The sequence below is a fragment of the Pseudochaenichthys georgianus genome, unplaced genomic scaffold (genome assembly GCF_902827115.2).
Source record: "Pseudochaenichthys georgianus unplaced genomic scaffold, fPseGeo1.2 scaffold_982_arrow_ctg1, whole genome shotgun sequence".
NCBI lineage: Eukaryota > Metazoa > Chordata > Actinopteri > Perciformes > Channichthyidae > Pseudochaenichthys > Pseudochaenichthys georgianus.
Genome location: NW_027263503.1, coordinates 1 through 19,140, shown reverse-complemented (window position 1 = coordinate 19,140; position 19,140 = coordinate 1). Strand labels below are relative to the sequence as shown.

The following is a 19,140-nucleotide window of genomic DNA, read 5'->3' as shown; positions in this document are numbered from 1 at the left end:
GTCGTTAGGCGGTCTCCGTGTCGTTAGGCGGTCTCCGTGTCGTTAGGCGGTCTCTGTGTCGTTAAGCGGTCTCTGTGTCGTTAGGCGGTCTCCGTGTCGTTAGGCGGTCTCCGTGTCGTTAAGCGGTCTCTGTGCCGTTAGGCGGTCTCTGTGTCGTTAGGCGGTCTCCGTGTCGTTAGGCGGTCTCCGTGTCGTTAGGCGGTCTCCGTGTCGTTAAGCGGTCTCCGTGACGTTAAGCGGTCTCCGTGCCGTTAGGCGGTCTCCGTGTCGTTAGGCGGTCTCCGTGTCGTTAGGCGGTCTCCGTGTCGTTAAGCGGTCTCCGTGTCGTTAAGCGGTCTCCGTGACGTTAGGCGGTCTCCGTGCCGTTAAGCGGTCTCTGTGCCGTTAGGCGGTCTCCGTGTCGTTAGGCGGTCTCCGTGTCGTTAAGCGGTCTCCGTGTCGTTAGGCGGTCTCTGTGTCGTTAAGCGGTCTCTGTGTCGTTAAGCGGTCTCCGTGTCGTTAAGCGGTCTCCGTGTCGTTAGGCGGTCTCTGTGTCGTTAAGCGGTCTCTGTGTCGTTAGGCGGTCTCTGTGTCGTTAAGCGGTCTCTGTGTCGTTAAGCGGTCTCTGTGTCGTTAAGCGGTCTCTGTGTCGTTAAGCGGTCTCCGTGTCGTTAAGCGGTCTCCGTGTCGTTAGGCGGTCTCCGTGTCGTTAGGCGGTCTCCGTGTCGTTAGGCGGTCTCCGTGACGTTAAGCGGTCTCCGTGACGTTAGGCGGTCTCTGTGTCGTTAAGCGGTCTCCGTGTCGTTAGGCGGTCTCCGTGTCGTTAGGCGGTCTCCGTGTCGTTAAGCGGTCTCCGTGTCGTTAAGCGGTCTCCGTGTCGTTAAGCGGTCTCCGTGTCGTTAAGCGGTCTCCGTGTCGTTAGGCGGTCTCCGTGTCGTTAAGCGGTCTCCGTGACGTTAGGCGGTCTCCGTGCCGTTAGGCGGTCTCCGTGTCGTTAAGCGGTCTCCGTGCCGTTAGGCGGTCTCCGTGTCGTTAAGCGGTCTCCGTGCCGTTAGGCGGTCTCCGTGTCGATAAGCGGTCTCTGTGTCGTTAGGCGGTCTCCGTGTCGTTAGGCGGTCTCCGTGTCGTTAGGCGGTCTCTGTGTCGTTAAGCGGTCTCCGTGTCGTTAGGCGGTCTCCGTGTCGTTAGGCGGTCTCCGTGTCGTTAAGCGGTCTCTGTGCCGTTAGGCGGTCTCTGTGTCGTTAGGCGGTCTCCGTGTCGTTAGGCGGTCTCCGTGTCGTTAGGCGGTCTCCGTGTCGTTAAGCGGTCTCCGTGACGTTAAGCGGTCTCCGTGCCGTTAGGCGGTCTCCGTGTCGTTAGGCGGTCTCCGTGTCGTTAGGCGGTCTCCGTGTCGTTAAGCGGTCTCCGTGTCGTTAAGCGGTCTCCGTGACGTTAAGCGGTCTCCGTGCCGTTAGGCGGTCTCCGTGTCGTTAAGCGGTCTCCGTGTCGTTAGGCGGTCTCCGTGTCGTTAGGCGGTCTCCGTGTCGTTAAGCGGTCTCTGTGCCGTTAAGCGGTCTCTGTGTCGTTAGGCGGTCTCCGTGTCGTTAGGCGGTCTCTGTGTCGTTAGGCGGTCTCCGTGTCGTTAGGCGGTCTCCGTGTCGTTAGGCGGTCTCCGTGTCGTTAAGCGGTCTCTGTGCCGTTAAGCGGTCTCCGTGTCGTTAGGCGGTCTCCGTGTCGTTAGGCGGTCTCTGTGTCGTTAGGCGGTCTCCGTGTCGTTAGGCGGTCTCCGTGTCGTTAAGCGGTCTCTGTGTCGTTAGGCGGTCTCCGTGTCGTTAAGCGGTCTCCGTGACGTTAAGCGGTCTCCGTGCCGTTAGGCGGTCTCTGTGTCGTTAAGCGGTCTCCGTGTCGTTAGGGCGGTCTCCGTGTCGTTAGGCGGTCTCCGTGTCGTTAAGCGGTCTCTGTGCCGTTAAGCGGTCTCTGTGTCGTTAAGCGGTCTCCGTGTCGTTAGGCGGTCTCCGTGTCGTTAGGCGGTCTCCGTGTCGTTAAGCGGTCTCTGTGCCGTTAAGCGGTCTCCGTGTCGTTAGGCGGTCTCCGTGTCGTTAGGCGGTCTCCGTGTCGTTAGGCGGTCTCCGTGTCGTTAGGCGGTCTCCGTGTCGTTAAGCGGTCTCTGTGTCGTTAGGCGGTCTCCGTGTCGTTAGGCGGTCTCCGTGTCGTTAGGCGGTCTCCGTGTCGTTAAGCGGTCTCTGTGCCGTTAAGCGGTCTCTGTGTCGTTAGGCGGTCTCCGTGTCGTTAGGCGGTCTCCGTGTCGTTAGGCGGTCTCCGTGTCGTTAAGCGGTCTCCGTGACGTTAAGCGGTCTCCGTGCCGTTAGGCGGTCTCCGTGTCGTTAGGCGGTCTCCGTGTCGTTAGGCGGTCTCCGTGTCGTTAAGCGGTCTCCGTGTCGTTAAGCGGTCTCCGTGACGTTAAGCGGTCTCCGTGCCGTTAGGCGGTCTCTGTGTCGTTAAGCGGTCTCTGTGCCGTTAAGCGGTCTCCGTGTCGTTAAGCGGTCTCCGTGACGTTAAGCGGTCTCCGTGCCGTTAGGCGGTCTCCGTGTCGTTAAGCGGTCTCTGTGCCGTTAGGCGGTCTCTGTGTCGTTAAGCGGTCTCTGTGCCGTTAAGCGGTCTCCGTGCCGTTAGGCGGTCTCCGTGTCGATAAGCGGTCTCTGTGTCGTTAAGCGGTCTCCGTGCCGTTAGGCGGTCTCTGTGTCGTTAAGCGGTCTCTGTGCCGTTAAGCGGTCTCTGTGTCGTTAAGCGGTCTCCGTACCGTTTAATCTGACAACAGATATAACAATCAGTCTCACATTAGCTTTCCCTCACAGAGACTCCTCTCTCGAGGAACATTCACAGAGACTCCTCTCTCGAGGAACATCCACAGAGACTCCTCTCTCGAGGAACATTCACAGAGACTCCTCTCTCGAGGAACATCCACAGAGACTCCTCTCTCGAGGAACATTCACAGAGACTCCTCTCTCGAGGAACATCCACAGAGACTCCTCTCTCGAGGAACATCCACAGAAAGGGAAGAGGAAACGCGAGGGACACAATATGAAGTGGGGGAAGTCCTCACAACAATAATCTCCTGAGCACAGCGACCACACTTCAGAGGCTCCGCCCACTGATCTCCGACCTTGTCAGGTATCGAACATTCAATAATTGAAGAACACAGAATTACTTAATATAAAACATGATTAGATAACATGATTTACAAATAATACCCCACTGCGTATTCACACACACACACACACACACACACACACACACACACACACACACACACACACACACACATTTACTACATATGTACATGTATATGACTCGGTGTTGTCATGCATCCATGAAAGTGAAACAAGAATTAAAAACACTGATAGAGAACTATTTTAAGAAAATTATGATAACGTTAAAAACATTTAAAATATAGCAGTATTTAAATTGAATATGATTGGAAGTGCTACCTCCGCGCCCGGCCACGGATAAGCGGGAGAAGACGGTTGAAATCGTAGCAATTGGAAAAACTGCACTTTTCTTGTTGCTCTGAGTTTGAACCTCGTGGTGTTTTGCACTTTGGTTAAAAGCCTCAGCGAAGTGGTGATAAAGAGACGATCCGATGTGCTTTGGCCCGTGTCCTGTTGCAGCCGCATGACACAAACAAGGCATTGCACATAACAACAAATGCTCCTTAATAAGTCGTTATCCTATTTAAATGTGTATTTATTTCTATATGCATGTTCGAGCCCTCTGGCGCAGTATGTTCATCACTCGTGCCGCTGTTCCCAGGTCAGCGAGGAGGTGTGAACATGGAGCTCTGAGCTTTATGAGTTTCTGCCATCTGTTGGAGCTTCAGAAGAACAGACTGCAGGGGCTGAAAGCTGGCACCTTCACGAGCAAACAACAACAACCCTTCAGGAGGAAAACAACAACAAACCTCAGGGATTCACAGCATTCAAACCTGCCAACATGTTGGATACTTTCTTGAGACAAACTAAATATTAAAATATCATTTATGTTCAAAGCTCCTTCAGACTTACCACCAATAGGGTGCTTAACTTCTGCTCACATGTTGAACAATGCTATTGAACACTGTATTAATAATAATACATTGTATTTGTAAAGCACCTTTCATTGCTAAAAGTAATCCCCAAGTGCTACGAGACACACACACACACACACACACACACACACACACACACACACACACACACACCACACACACACACACACACACACACACACACACACACACACACACACACACACACACACACACACACACACACACACACACACACTGTTGACCAACCGTTTGTCTCGCAGCATGTCTGAGTCACACCTCTTGAAGACTCTTTCCCACGAGCCGACTTCTCACCTCAGCCCCTCCCCCCTTTCACCTGGGCACGCGCCATGTGTTCTCTCACCTCGACAAAAGCTCGTGCCACCTCTCCTCGGACCATTTGGACACGTGCGGGGGGACAAAAGGTGAGCTCGCCTCCTTTTGAGGAATCTGCAGTCTGAGGAGGGGGGGGGGGAGTCGATCAGCAGATGGCTCGCGATCAAATATGTGCATATTGTTGCTGATGCTGAAGCTTCCTCGTGCTGTGTGCACGCGTCCCCTCGCGCTCCCCAGGGAGAGGACGCTGCACGTGCTGCAGCGGCCAGGTACTGTTGGGATGTATTTATTAAGAAAATGTCATAGAATAAAGTATTGTGTTATCACATGTACTACTTTCTAATTTCCCTAAATTAACAGTGACATGTAATGAGGTTATCCCCTCATGTTGGTGGCATGTAGTTTATATATATTTTAATATGTAGTTCTTTAGTTTTCAGCTAAAATATGATGCTGTGTGTGACGTGTCTCCCGTCCTGCTGTCAGTGTGGGGCCATACGGCAGAAACACTGTTGTTGTTGTTATTGTTGTTGTTGGCACGCGGATGCATGGGCTCGAGGACAACTTTCATTCATTGTTTACGTCCGCGTGCAGGCTTATTTCATATTATCCGTCTATGCTGCTTTGTCTCGAGCCGCTGAGACGTCTGGGAGAGAGAGAGAGAGAGAGAGAGAGAGAGAGAGAGAGAGAGAGATAGAGAGAGAGAGAGAGAGAGAGAGAGAGAGAGAGAGAGAGAGAGAGAGAGAGAGAGAGAGAGAGAGAAGCGTGCCTCTGATGGGGGGGGGGGGGGGTTTAAAGTCAGGGACAACGGAGGCACGCGCTGCCCTCATTAGAATAACAATAGAGGGCGAGGCTGGTCCGCGAGCGCCAAACACAAAGCAACAGTTTGTAGCACACACACAATAAGGTAACGTTTTGGCAAATTGCTCTCAGGACATTAGTGCTTGAAGTCTGACATGTAGCGTGTCAGAACAATTCAGCAAAATGGTAATTTGACTTTAATTGAACATTTTAATAGTTTTTTAATTCATAAAAAAATAAATATCGAAAACGTTATTAATGTGAAACTCAAATAAAAGGAGCTTCATCTTAATAACATCAGCTACACACCCTGAGGGGGGCATTATCATACAGCTGCGACACACGCACGCACACACACGCGCGCACACACACACACACACACACACACACACACACACACACACACACTCCTCTCTGCAGCCTCTCTCTCGTGTTAATTGTGCGCATGTTAACAAAAACCTAGACGTGCCCCCCCCCCCCCCCAAACCCCCTCGAGGGACGGCACGCGACAGCAGCAGAAGAATAGAAAGTGTGTTTGATAAACAGACTGCGTTTCTATTTGGATGAAACCATCCTTTAACTCCTTCGTGGTGTTCCTTTATTATCCTCTCAGTGACTCACAACATCGCGTCTGTTGTGGATACAGGTATTTAGTTCCGCGTGTGTTTATACCTTCAAGTGCTCAACATATACTTATGTGTGGTTAATATTATATCTGCTATAATATTGTATCTACACTCTGACAGGGAAGTACACCGGAAAGAGTTTAAGGAATATACAGTTTACACGTCCATGGCTACAGTACTGTGTGTGTGTGTGTGTGTGTGTGTGTGTGTGTGTGTGTGTGTGTGTGTGTGTGTGTGTGTGTGTGTGTGTGTGTGTGTGTGTGTGTGTGTGTGTGTGTGTGTGTGTGTGTGTGTGTGTGTGTGTGTGTGTGTGTGTGTGTGTGTGTGTGTGTGTGTGTGTGTGTGTGTGTGTGTGTGTGTGTGTGTGTGTGTGTGTGTGTGTGTGTGCAGTAAAGCAGCGTTTGGCTGCTGTCTCCTGACAGTTTGTTCAATTGCCCCGCAGTAATTGTCCCCTCGGTGGTGAAAGCGAATCAAAGCGGGGCCCCCTGTTACACCCCCCCCCCCCCCCCCCCCCCACACACACACACACACACACACACACACACACACACACACACACACACACACGCTACCTCCTCCCAGCATGCATGTTGCTCCTTGGCTCTCCACACTGCAAAAAAAACAAACATCTTCGTGACTTTAGAATTGCTTCCGGGTCAAACAGGCCGTAAGAGTGATCTTATAAAGAGAAGAGGTCGGTGGTCAATGGCGTCTTCATGTCCATCTGTGCACGTGTCTTATCTCTGATGCTGATGTCTCTCTACTCTCGTCTTGTTTATTGCGCAATGCCTTGTTTTGTTGTGTGCATCTGCAACAACCTTGTTTTCCTAATTGAGATAAATAAAGTCCATCTCGACACAAATGGCCAACCGAAAGAGACGCACCAGGAGACGTGTCTCCACGCGCGCGCGTGTTTGGACACAGCCGTGATTCTCGCAGCTTGTTGCCGAGCGCCCAGAGCTTCATGGCCGCCGCCGGAAACACATTCCTCCGGGAACAAATGAAAGTGCGCGCCGCAGTGAGCGTACATGTTGCTGCATGTTTGCTTCTCTGCCTGGAGAAATAAAAACATGTCTGATAACAGCCTGGGCTCCGTGTCGGCTGGACTCCTCGCTCCTCCTGTTAGACAGGAAGTGAGCTGTCACCGTTCATGTTATCTGTATTCATGTGCATTGCTGGATTCCCAAAGCTGCACCGTGTGCAGATAGATTTGTTTTACTAGTATGTCTGCACACGACACCAAGTCAGACTCCTCTCGCGGGTCTGCCTGACTGATGTCAACACGCCTCTGAATCCGAGCGGGTCTCCTCGCGCCATTGTCTCTGTTGTGGTTTCATGTCCTCCCTCCCTCCCCGCCGCGCTGCTGGAGGAGCCCGATTGACTCTGAGGCAGAGAGGGCAGAAGCACACATCCTTTACTCAAGCAGAAGTACAGATCCTCGTGTTTAAAAATACTCTGGTAGAAGTACTGACTCAACTTCTTAAGAGTAAAGAAGTATGGGCTTTGAAATGTACTTCAGTAAAAAGTACCCATACGTGTGTGTCCTTGGGCAACACACTTCACCCTAATGAAACTAAAGTAACAAACCTGTGTTCACAATGTAAGAAGTAACAGTAAAAAGGAGTGGAGTAAAGTACTGATACCAGGAACATGTAAGTACAGTAACAAAGTATTTGTACTTCCCACCTCTAAATGACCATACAGCCTGAAGTCTTAGCTTCTCCTTAAGGTGGATATTTTTTGCAGCGCCCCCCCCCCTCCTCCTCCTCCTCCCTCCCTCTCTCTCACCCCCCCTCGTGCCACCCTGCTCTCGCGGGTATAAAAGGGAGGTGAAACCGCAGCAGCTTCAGTCCAGAGTCCATCAGCCAAGCGGAATATGCTCTACTCTCATTCCTCGCGCACACTTCACCTGCCCGCTCTGTCTCTCCTTCTCATCCACGAGCGTCTTCTTGAGTGTTGACTTTCCTCCCTGACGCGCTGTCCGCTTTCCTTTCGGACCCGTTTGGATTTTACGCATTTTAAATTCTTCACGTGTATCAGGACCTCCGGAGCTCCGTGCCCTGGAGACCCGACATGGCGCGCTTCTTCCTGCCGTGCGTCCTGGCGCTGCTGTGTGTGCAGACGGTGAGTCCTCTGACAGCAGGACGTCACTTGGTGTCCTGCACTCCAACGGCTTCCACGTTATTCTAGCGATGTTTTCTGAAGAGCAGGGGGGGTTTGGAGAGCTGCGCTTTTACGCACAGACACTCCGAGCTCCATGTTTTTACTTCAATTGCATTTTAATACCACACGTGCATGTCTTAGATGATGCAGTCCCGATTCACAGATACAACCAGTGGTTTCATTTTAAAGCATGTTGCAAAACGGCCACTTTGTGCGTGTGTGTGCATGTGTTCATATCCTCTCATGTATACACATTATGTTCTCGCACACTTTGACACGTGACATACTTTATTAATCCGCGTGAGGAAATGATATAACGCTCAGTGTCTCTCCTTCCAGACTCTCTCCTCCGGAGTCTTCGAGCTGAAGATCAACTCCTTCTCCAGCTCGCGGGGTGTGTGCGGCTTCCAGACCCGGGATTGCCAGATCTTTTTCCGGGTGTGCCTCAAACACTCGCAGGACGTTATCAACCCGGAGCCCCCGTGCACGTACGGGACCGCGCTCACGGACATCTTCGGCGCGGACCCCAAATCCATCTCCAGTAGCGCGCCCATCAGGGTGCTGTTTCACTTCAAATGGCCGGTAGGTGACAGAAATCACGCGCTTTGGCCTCAGAAGTCTAACGCCTTGAGAGTGCGTGCTTCACACACTCCACAGTGTGCACTTAAAGGCTGCATAAGTGATGCCGCTTCTCATTGATCCACTTCTAGCATGAATGATGAAAGTAAAGCTCACAAACCAGCAGGAGCTAAATGTGCACGAGGAAAAGACAGAAAGACAAAGTCATGTTTCTGGTCATTAATGGATCTTTTGTTTCAATGTGATTCCAGGGGACTTTCTCTCTGATCATCGAAGCCTGGAACGCGGAGTCTTCAGGGATTGAGTCCACAGGTACGTGGCTTCTGCACCGCAAGGGGGCGACACACACACACACACACACACACACACACACACACACACACACACACACACACACACACACACACACACACACACACACACACACACACACACACACACACACACACACACACACACACACACACACACACACACACACACACACATTATTCACACTTCCAGCATCTCATTTGGCACACATGTTAATAATGCTTTCCCCTCAAGATAACCAGAACAATCTGATCAGCCGCCTCGCGACGCGCCGCAGACTCACCGTTGGAGAGGAGTGGTCGCAGGACGTGGACTTCAGTAACAAGAGCGAGCTCCGGTACTCCTACCACGTGCTCTGTAACGAACACTACCACGGGGAGGAGTGCTCTGCCTACTGCCGCCCGCGCAACGACACCTTCGGCCACTACACCTGCGACGAGACGGGGAGCCGGGTCTGTCTGGAGGGATGGACCGGAGAGTACTGCGCCCATCGTGAGTGTTGACACACTTGAATGCACCACATACACCCTGCCAGAACACACCAACATGATGCTTTGAGGCAGGGGTGTCAAACTCAAGTCAAGAAACTAAAAGTGTCTAACAAGTGACGTGTAATGTAATAATACATTATTTTATATATATTAAATATTTATACATGTGTTTTTATATATCTTAAAGTTACAACCGGCCCTTTGAGTGCAACCTTAATGCTGAGCTTGACACTCAGGCATTTCTATCTGTGTTGTAATAAGATATAAGAATAAGATAAGTACTTTATTGATCCCAAGTTGATTGGGGAAATGTTTGCGTTGTAGCTTAAAAAGACTTGTGCACAAAAGACTAGAAATAAACAATCCAAAATCTTTCTGAAATAGAAATACAGATGACAAAATACAAGCAGGATATTATATTCACATTAATTGTGCCCGGGATGGGATGATTACAAATGAAGTTGAATAGAAGTGTAAAATGTGCAGTGGGAGTTTGAGTCATCGAGAAGCTAATCTTACACGAGGCGGTTGATGTGCGTCCTGGCCCTAAAGCAAAGTTTTATTTGCTATAGTTTCGGTTTGAAGTTTCCCAAAGCGTCCATCGTCAGCTTTAACAGCTTGATGGTGTGTTTCGCTTCTGGCCCATAATGCCCGTTAGGAGGAAGTTGTAATGTACAGCGTTTCATTGCTTTGGTCGTTCCAGCCTATTTTACATTTCAATACTAAAGTTTAACAGCCATATAAATGGAGTCTGTTTACAGCGCTGTAAAACGTGTAACAGTAGTTGAACCCCTACTCTTCTTACGCTCCCTCCATTTTTTTAATTGTAACGTTACTTCAGATTTGGGGGGGGGAGAATAGGACCCTTGGCGCTTCAATTTTTTTTGTCAAGCGACCTTGAAATTGTTAAGTCAAGCAGTTGTCAACGCCATCGCTGACCCTGGAGGACCAAAAAAAAGATCTTTGAGAAGCTTCTGTTGTTGTGTGTGTGTGTGTGTGTGTGTGTGTGTGTGTGTGTGTGTGTGTGTGTGTGTGTGTGTGTGTGTGTGTGTGTGTGTGGTGTGTGTGTGTGTGTGTGTGTGTGTGTGTGTGTGTGTGTGTGTGTGTGTGTGTGTGTGTGTGTGTGTGTGTGTGTGTGTGTGTGTGTGTGTGTGTGTGTGTGTGCTCCTTTTGTTTTTAGCTCAACAGTCGCCCGCCGTTTTAACAGGCACACGCTGCAGCTTAATGTGCGCTGCCTTGCGTGAAAAGAGACGGCATGTGTTGCTTTTGTTGTGAGGGCCAGCTGCTTCACTCACTACTTAACAAGCACTCCAAGTGTGTGTGTGTGTGTGTGTGTGTGTGTGTGTGTGTGTGTGTGTGTGTGTGTGTGTGTGTGTGTGTGTGTGTGTGTGTGTGTGTGTGTGTGTGTGTGTGTGTGTGTGTGGTGTGTGTGTGTGTGTGTGTGTGTGTGTGTGTGTGTGTGTGTGTGTGTGTGTGTGTGTGTGTGTGTGTGTGTGTGTGTGTGTGTGTGTGTGTGGCAGAGAGAGAGGCCCTCAGAGGGGTAGGGGGTGGTTGTTTTCAGAGTAGGGGACATTTACATTTGTTACAGCAGAAAAGCCAGAGACAGCTTCATGTTCACTGAACTGTCGTCTCTTTCTATGTATTTATCAGCATTGTTTGAGAGAGGCAGTAAAGCCAAATAACACGATTCTTTTCTAGAGACATGTGTTGGAAATAATTGTTTTACATTAAGTTGTGCGTACCGTGAACGAAACAAGTCCAAATGAAATGAAACTAAGAAGCGTGCATAAAAAAAAATCACACAATTTACAAAATACACATCCCGCACCAGTCGTGAAGATATAGCAGCCAGGGTTGTTCGACTATAACTGGAGGATGAAACCCTCTTCACAATGTACTTTTGTTTTCGTAGCTTAAGCCAGGAGGTTAGCTTCTTAGCATCACACTTCAAAGATTCAATGGCTATCAGACATACATACATACATACATACACACATACATACATACATACAGTGGGGCAAAAAAGTATTTAGTCAGCCACCAATTGTGCAAATTCTCCCACTTAAAAAGATGAGAGGCCTGTAATGATCATCCTGGTACACTTCAACTCTGAGAGACAGAATGAGAAGAAAAGAAAATCCAGAAAATCACATTGTCTGATTTTCAAAGAATTTATTTGCAAATGATGGAAAATAAGTATTTGGTCAATAACAAAAGTTCATCTCAATACTTTGTTATTTACCCTTTGTTGGCAATGACAGAGGTCAAACGTGTTCTGTAAGTCTCCACGAGGTGTTCACTGTTGCTGGTGCTTTGGCCCGTTCCTCCATGCAGACCTCCTCTAGAGCAGTGATGCTTTGGGGCTGTCGCTGGGCAACACGGACTTTCAACTCCCTCCAAAGATTTCCTATGGGGTTGAGATCTGGAGACTGGCTAGGCCACTCCAGGACCTTGAAATGCTTCTTACGAAGCCACTCCTTCGTTGCACGGGCGGTGTGTTTGGGATCATTGTCATGCTGAAAGACCCAGCCACGTTTCATCTTCAATGCCCTTGCTGATGGAAGGAGGTTGTCGCTCAAAATCTCACGATACATGGCCCCATTCATTCTTTCCTTTACACGGATCAGTCGTCCTGGTCCCTTTGCAGAAAGCCCCAAAGCACGATGTTTCCAGCCCCATGTTTCACAGCAGGTGTTCTTTGGAGCATTCTTTCTCCTCCAAACACGTTGAGTTTTTACCAAACAGTTCTATTTTGGTTTCATCTGACCAGATGACATTCTCCCAATCCTCTTCTGGATCCTCTAAAGGCTCTCTAGCACACTTCAGACGGGCCTGGACGTGTCCTGGCTTAAGCAGGGGGACACGTCTGGCACTGCAGGGTTTGAGTCCCTGGCGGCGTCGTGTGTTACTGACGGTAGCCTTTGTTACTCTGGTCCCAGCTCTCTGCAGGTCATGGACTCGGTCCCCCGTGTGGTTCTGGATCTTTGCTCACCGGTCTTGTGATCACTTTGACCCCACGGGGTGAGGTCTTGCGTGGAGCCCCAGATCGAGGGAGATGATCAGTGGTCTTGTATGTTTCTTCACACCAAGCTGCTTACCTGTTGCAGATGCAGTCTTCCCAGCCTGGTGCAGGTCTACATTGTGTTTCTGGAGTTCTTTGACAGCTCTCTGGTCTTGGCCATAGTGGAGTTTGGAGTGTGACTGTTTGAGGTCGTGGACAGGTGTCTTTTATACTGATAACGAGTTCAAACAGGTTCCATTGATACAGTTAACGAGTGGAGGACAGAGGAGGCTCTGAGAGGAGAAGGTACAGGTCTGTGAGAGCCAGACATCTTGTTTGTTTGGAGGAGACCAAATACTTATTTTACCAATTCATTCATTAAGAGTCCTACAATGTGATTTCCTGGATTCTTCCCCCCCCCCCCCCCCATCTGTCTCTCAGAGTTGAAGTGTACCGAGGATGAACATTACAGGCCTCTCATCTTTTTAAGTGGGAGAACTTGGTGGCTGACTAAATACTTGTTTGCCCCACTGTACATACTTACACACATACACACATACACATATACATATACATACATACTTACATACATACATACATACATACATACATACATACATACATACACACATACACACACACATACACACATACACACATATACATACATACTTACATACTTACATACATACATACATACATACACACACACACACACACATACACACATACACATATACATACATACTTACATACATACATACTTACATACTTACATACATACATACATACATACATACATACATACATACATACATACATACATACATACTTACATACACACATAGGCCTGTCACGATAATTAATTTTGTTGGACGATACATTTTTCTGGAAATTATTGCGATAAACGATAATATAATATCAAGTGTCAAGTGTACAGTCCATACAAAGACCCAGATGCCTCAACAGGCCTTTTCCAAATCTGTTTTTCAAAGTTTTCGAGCGAGGAACACCAACATGTTTGCACTGTCGGGCAAATGCATCTTGGATTGTAAACTGTCTGGAAGGTGGGGGCTCTCCATCTCCAGCTGGCGCGTTCGCTCCCAGCTGGGGAAACGGAAAGGGGTGGTTGTGTTTTAGGTGTAGTTTAAAGTGCGCTGTATTGCCTGCTTTTGTCGCTACCTTTTTTAAACAAATGCGACACACCGGCTCATTCAAGTCCGTTGGTTGGCCTCGTTGATTTGGCTTGAATCCAAAACACTGCCACACCGGAGAATCGAGATGTGTAGGTTTTTGTAACCAATTCCATTTCACTTTAAGTTCCCCGCGAGTAAGTCACACGTTGTCTCCCGCTTGTCGCTATATTATTAATTTGGCTGCACGTGCCCGCGGAGTGTCCTGAGCTGGCTGTGTGTCAGCCCCGCCCCTCTCATTCGTTCATGCGAACTCTTTAGTGCTCATGAACTAAGTACAGATCGCGTTCACACCAGAAAAAGTCCCTGAGGGAGGATTAGGCAAATGAAGCCGCTGACGTCACTTCTTCTTCTTCTGCTTTGGGTTTACTGGCAGGCCGCAAACCACTTCACGGCGTATACTGCCGCCCGGAGTCCCCGGCCGGAAGTCCCCGGAGTTGGGGAAGGCTTCAGTAGAAGCTGCTGGGAGTCCCAGCAGCTTCTACTGAAGCCTTCCGAGTAAATCGCCAGAACGCCGACACCTCCTCATCTCCACCGCTCCCATGTTTTATTTTGTGTTGCCATAAGTTAGTCTCTCTGCTTTTCTGCGCTGGGCTAATGCTAATGCTAATCATGCTAATGCGAGGATAATAAAATGGCGGCTTCACAAAACTTGTTGGGAGTTTTACGGGGCGTGGTTTGCAATCCGCCAGCCAATCAGACATATAGCTCTTTTCTCAAAAAGACCCGCTCGAAAGTCCCTGCTCTCTAGCAGGGACTTTCGAGCGGGTCAAAAGGTTCGCATGAACTACTTTTAGTACCGGCTCTTTTTGGTGTGAACGCGATCATGAACTAAGTTCGCATGAACCTTTGTGGGAAAAGTACCGCAGTGTGAACGCGGCTAATGCGTTGCATCCTCAATTTTCTATATTACTGCACATGGCTTATTTTCATCAATGCATACATGCAGTAAATACATATGAACTCTCTTTTTATTATTTATAAAGTGCTTCAGAAATCAATAACATAAATGTCTTGACATTAATTTATAAACCAAAATAAATGAATTGTATAGGTCTAGCCTCCGTGTGTGAAGTTGTTCCATCCTCAAAAACAAAAAGCTAATGCTTCTGCAGTCTAGCTGCAGCTTCTAGCCGCGGCCTTCTGTTAAGAAAGGACACTGAATGTCCTGAATGAGGCATCACACACAGGACTTGAGTCTGAACACAGCAGACAACAGGAGTATTTACAACAGCATATACAAACTAAAATAGTGCATGTGGGTGCACACTCACATTCTCTGTCTTACTGTTACATGAATCCCATGAATGTATGAGACTAAATTAGCTGCATTATATCTCAATCCGTGATGAAGTGAATAATAAAGTTTCTATCGGGTCACTGTCAGCCTGTCACTCATTATTTTCAGGGAGGGGGCGGGGCTTGGAGGAACGGACAGGAGACAGTGATCGCGGAAGCTTTTTTCCTCCTGCCTTCACAAACTTTACACACGTATATATCGTCTGCAAATTGCTAGAGGACATTCATACTCTGCATCCAAGACTTCATTAAATCCACCAAAAACCTGACATGATTGTAACGCGATTATCTTTGAAAAGCATAAATCTCTGTCTGTGTCTCTGAGCCGCAGCGACACGGAGTGATTCAGAGTGGGTCCTCCTTCTGCTGTGGGTTCTGGACTGGTGGTGTTGTGTTGGTGGATAAAGCAGACTGCTCCGTGTTCGGTGTTGCTGTGCCGCTGTCACGTCTGTTCCCTGATCTCTGCGTCACCGACCGATTTGATATTAAAGTGACAGAAAAAACGTTATAGTAAAACCTCGGCCGGAAAATCAGGAAGCAACGTTACTACTCTATAACCGATTATCTTCCGTCACTGCATCGAGACCGAATCGTCCACGTCCGCATCGCAATGCATCGTAGAAACGATTATTTTCAACACCCCTAATACATACATACAGACATACATACATACATACATACATACATACATACACACACACATACATAGATGCATACATATACATACATACATACACACATACACACACACACACACACACACACACACACACACACACACACACACACACACACACACACACACACACACACACACACACATACAGACATACAGACATACATACATACATACATACATACATACATACATACATACATACATACATACCAGGGTTTCCGCTAGGATCTTTTCTCGCCGGTCAAATGTCCGGAAATAATTTATTTTACTCGACAAATTCGAAACTTACCGGTCATGTTTCAATAATAATAAGAGTTTCCGTTAGCAGGTAATCACCGGACTATGACCGGATATGCTGATGTTCAAAACTCAGTTAATGGGTCTCAGTTTTATATTGCTTCAGTCTAGCTGGGGTCCCACCTAAGCTACAACAACCTACTCCATCCCATGCAGTTTGGTTTTAGGACCAATTATTCTACTGAGACGGCATGCTGCCATTTAGTGGAAGGAATCAAGGCTAAGTTAGACGAAGGAGGGATAGTTGGAGCAGTGTTCCTTGACCTGCGAAAAGCATTTGACACAGAAAACCAGGGGTGCCCAACCTTTTGTGAACCGAGAGCTACTTTTGAAGTTGCCAGTCTGCCGAGATCTACCCGTCCAAGTAGAGAGGCGTAGCCATTACTGACGGCCTACTGCCAGGTGAATACACACTTCTACTTGTATAAAACTGACCTTCGTACGATTAATACTTCATAAAATACTGCAGATCCTTTATCTCACCTCTTTCTAATCTAATCTACACATACAAGTATTTAACTGAAGTTACACAACAGTGTTGGAGTTTATTCACACGTCACTACAGTGGTCATGTTTTCAAGAAGCATTGAACAGTGCTGCCACATATGACACGGACAAAAAGAAAAGACTCTGAACCCGTTCTTTGCCATTACAATGAGGCTTCCTAATAAGACGACTCAGATCTGAAGCTACTCAGGAATCTGCTGCCAACGTGCAATAAAAGAGACAAAGTTAATAGAATCAAACCCTTTTTTGTTGCATTTTAGTCGAGTATAAAATAAATGCCTTTAAAATAGGATGCGAGCAACACTAGCTTCTTAACCTGAATTGATAATAGACTATAATCAATTTAAGTTTGCATTCTTATACCATTTTGTACAATAATTATAATGAATAAGTTCAAACAAACTCAAACTTACAGCTGATTAATAACGGTATCTAACTTGAGTTTTTATTATATCAAAAACCTGTTGAAATGCTACTGTTATTTTTATTACGCGTCGGCAGCCTCCAGGAATGCTTCTTTCACAACTTCACCGTCTTTGAAAGACTTCATGTGTTTCTCAAGAACGTGACTGACACGATAAGATGCTCTGGAGCAGCCTTGCTCTAGTTGTTGGGCCTGGTGGAAATGGACTGCTGTGCATTTATGGCACATTTCCATTACAGTTTAGGACCTGGGGTAGTTACTATAGCAACGCAGTGTAGGCGGGGCTCCCGCGGGATTGTACCGTCCCCAATGAGATGTAGGAACGTCGTCACCTCCTCGGTCGACCACGGTGTGCTTTTCTTTAACGTTGCCATTTTTGTAGCTCCTCCGTTTACAAAAATGCTGCAAGCTTGCTTCTAGATATATATGCGGCGCTAGGGATGATCTGTGACGATTCTCTCTGACCAATCAGCAGTCGAGAGTGTTGACGTCACTAGTTCAGCCCTGGCCTGATAGAACCACGGTTTTATGGGGCCGGAAAAAGAGGGAAAAAGTACCCGCTAGCCGGCGCTGCGCTATATGGAAAGGCCACCAAAAACTGGCCGCTTGAGGACGATTAAGGACGCTTCAACGGGGCTACCCGCTGCAGTGGAAATGCGCCATTAGCTGTCCTTTCAGGCCCCTCCCCTTTTGGGAGCGTAGAATTAGGAGGGGATTCCGTCTCGTAGCGTTTGTGCACCGTTTGAAATGCCGCTCCTACATGACCCTTCTTCGATAAAGCCACGCTCGCATTGCAGGCGAGACAGATGGACTTTGAATTGGAATAGATACAAAAATAATCATCCTCCCACTCGGAGTGAGAATTATATATTTGGGGCTTTTTTGCTTCTGCCATAATTGCTGTCGTGTGTGTGCGGACTGTCACTCCTGTTGCCACGGACAACGTCAGCGAACTCGTGCCCACCAGCCACGCCCCGACACATGGGGTCACGCCGGCCAATCACAAAGCTTTGATGCGTTCAAGTGCATTATTCTGGCACAGGAAGATTATGTTATAGGACATTAACGATAAAACAGAATATTGTTGTTCTATTTTTAGACACATCTCGCGATCGACTGGGAATCTCCCGGTCGATCGCGATCGACTGGTTGGGCACCCCTGCAGTAAACCATTCCAAACTTTTATCAAAACTCAACCATCTCAACCTGTCAGTTAGCACAGTGCAACGGGTCAGGTCTTACTTAGCTGGTCGTTCTCAATTGTGTCCGTACGAATGATAAACTATCAGAAACTAAGCCATGCTCAATCGGAGTGCCACAAGGCTCAATTCTTGGACCGCTGTTGTTCAGCACATATATATGAATGATCTCCCGTCTGTGTGTGAGGACGTGGACGTCCAGATGTCTGCTGACGACACGGTGGTTTGCCCTCATGGGAAAGATGCTGAGCAGGTTGCCTCTCGTCGACGCTGCACAAAGTTGCTCAATGGTTAAATGACTCGTGTCTTACTTTAAACACTAACAAAACAGTGACAATGCATTTCACCAATAAGAAAAAAACAACCACATAATTAACAAATAATTAATACTTGGGAGTGATCTTGGATTTGAAAGCATGACTAGAAAGCTGAAATATAATGTAAACATATTAGGAACTCATGAACCATAGAAGCATCGGAAACCTTTTTGCATGCCATGGTACCATCACATGTTCACGACTGGATAACCGGCTGGCTCCAAGCAACTAAGACCGCTATGAGGCCACTTGAGGTTCTTTGCAAACAAGCCTTCAAAGTTATGGATCGAAAGTCATTAAAACGCCATCATTGCAATATACTGTCCACATTTTGATAGTCTTCTTCTACTTTCCCGAGTTCGATTGGGATTCAGAATCACTCACAATTCTACAACTCCACCGTTGAGGGGCTTTTTTCAGCTTCGCCGTGAGCAGAGTTGCAGAAACTCCAGATCTGACCTCCCTCTGAGGCGCACTGCCTTTGGACCGTCAGGTTTACGGCCATCGAGCACCGGAACTCTCTTCCAGTTGAACCTGAAACCTGCACTGACTTTAACTCGTTTTCTTATGGTGCAAAAAAAGCGATATTAAGCAACCAGTCAGGCCAACATTAATCACACTGTCATCTGAGTTTTTATTTTTTGAACTGTCGTCATACGATATCGTAGATATTTTATTTCAGTGCATTTGAAGTGTACTAAGTGTTGTGTTCGTAACTTAAGTCAGGTTTTAAAATGGTTTGACTGATAGAAACCATGCCATGTTATTGTGTGTGTATCGATTGTTATGAACCTAAATACATACAGTATTTGTAAATAAATACAAAAAGAAAAGAAAAAAGATCGCAACAGATCGAAAAGTTCAGATTCATTTT

General features: G+C 47.7%; 1 protein-coding gene across 3 annotated transcripts; it reads left to right on the top strand.

The window, feature by feature from the left end:
- The first annotated feature begins 7,669 nt into the window (after positions 1–7,669).
- On the top strand, positions 7,670–15,111 carry LOC117444888 (delta-like protein B). Of its 3 annotated transcripts, none has more exons than XM_034080270.2 (5): positions 7,670–7,929; positions 8,308–8,550; positions 8,799–8,859; positions 9,094–9,351; positions 14,953–15,111. In XM_034080270.2, exons 1-5 carry the CDS (start codon positions 7,879–7,881, stop codon positions 15,093–15,095), a joined length of 756 nt encoding a protein of 251 aa, XP_033936161.2. In that variant the 5' UTR covers positions 7,670–7,878; the 3' UTR covers positions 15,096–15,111. The 3 variants fall into 3 exon arrangements, with proteins under 3 accessions (XP_033936161.2, XP_071058907.1, XP_071058906.1); XM_071202806.1 differs by lacking the exon at positions 14,953–15,111 and adding an exon at positions 13,921–14,091; XM_071202805.1 differs by lacking the exon at positions 14,953–15,111 and adding an exon at positions 12,290–12,396.
- Positions 15,112–19,140: the final 4,029 nt, after the last annotated feature.

What these genes read in the sequence shown, in the direction of transcription:
- LOC117444888 (XM_034080270.2), top strand. Translation starts at nt 7,879, where the DNA reads ATGGCGCGCTTCTTCCTGCCGTGCGTCCTGGCGCTGCTGTGTGTGCAG. An exon ending in TGTTTCACTTCAAATGGCCG is followed by an intron (nt 8,551 to 8,798) that starts GTAGGTGACAGA and finishes ATGTGATTCCAG; the next exon opens with GGGACTTTCTCTCTGATCAT. An exon ending in CGGAGAGTACTGCGCCCATC is followed by an intron (nt 9,352 to 14,952) that starts GTGAGTGTTGAC and finishes CATTATTTTCAG; the next exon opens with GGAGGGGGCGGGGCTTGGAG.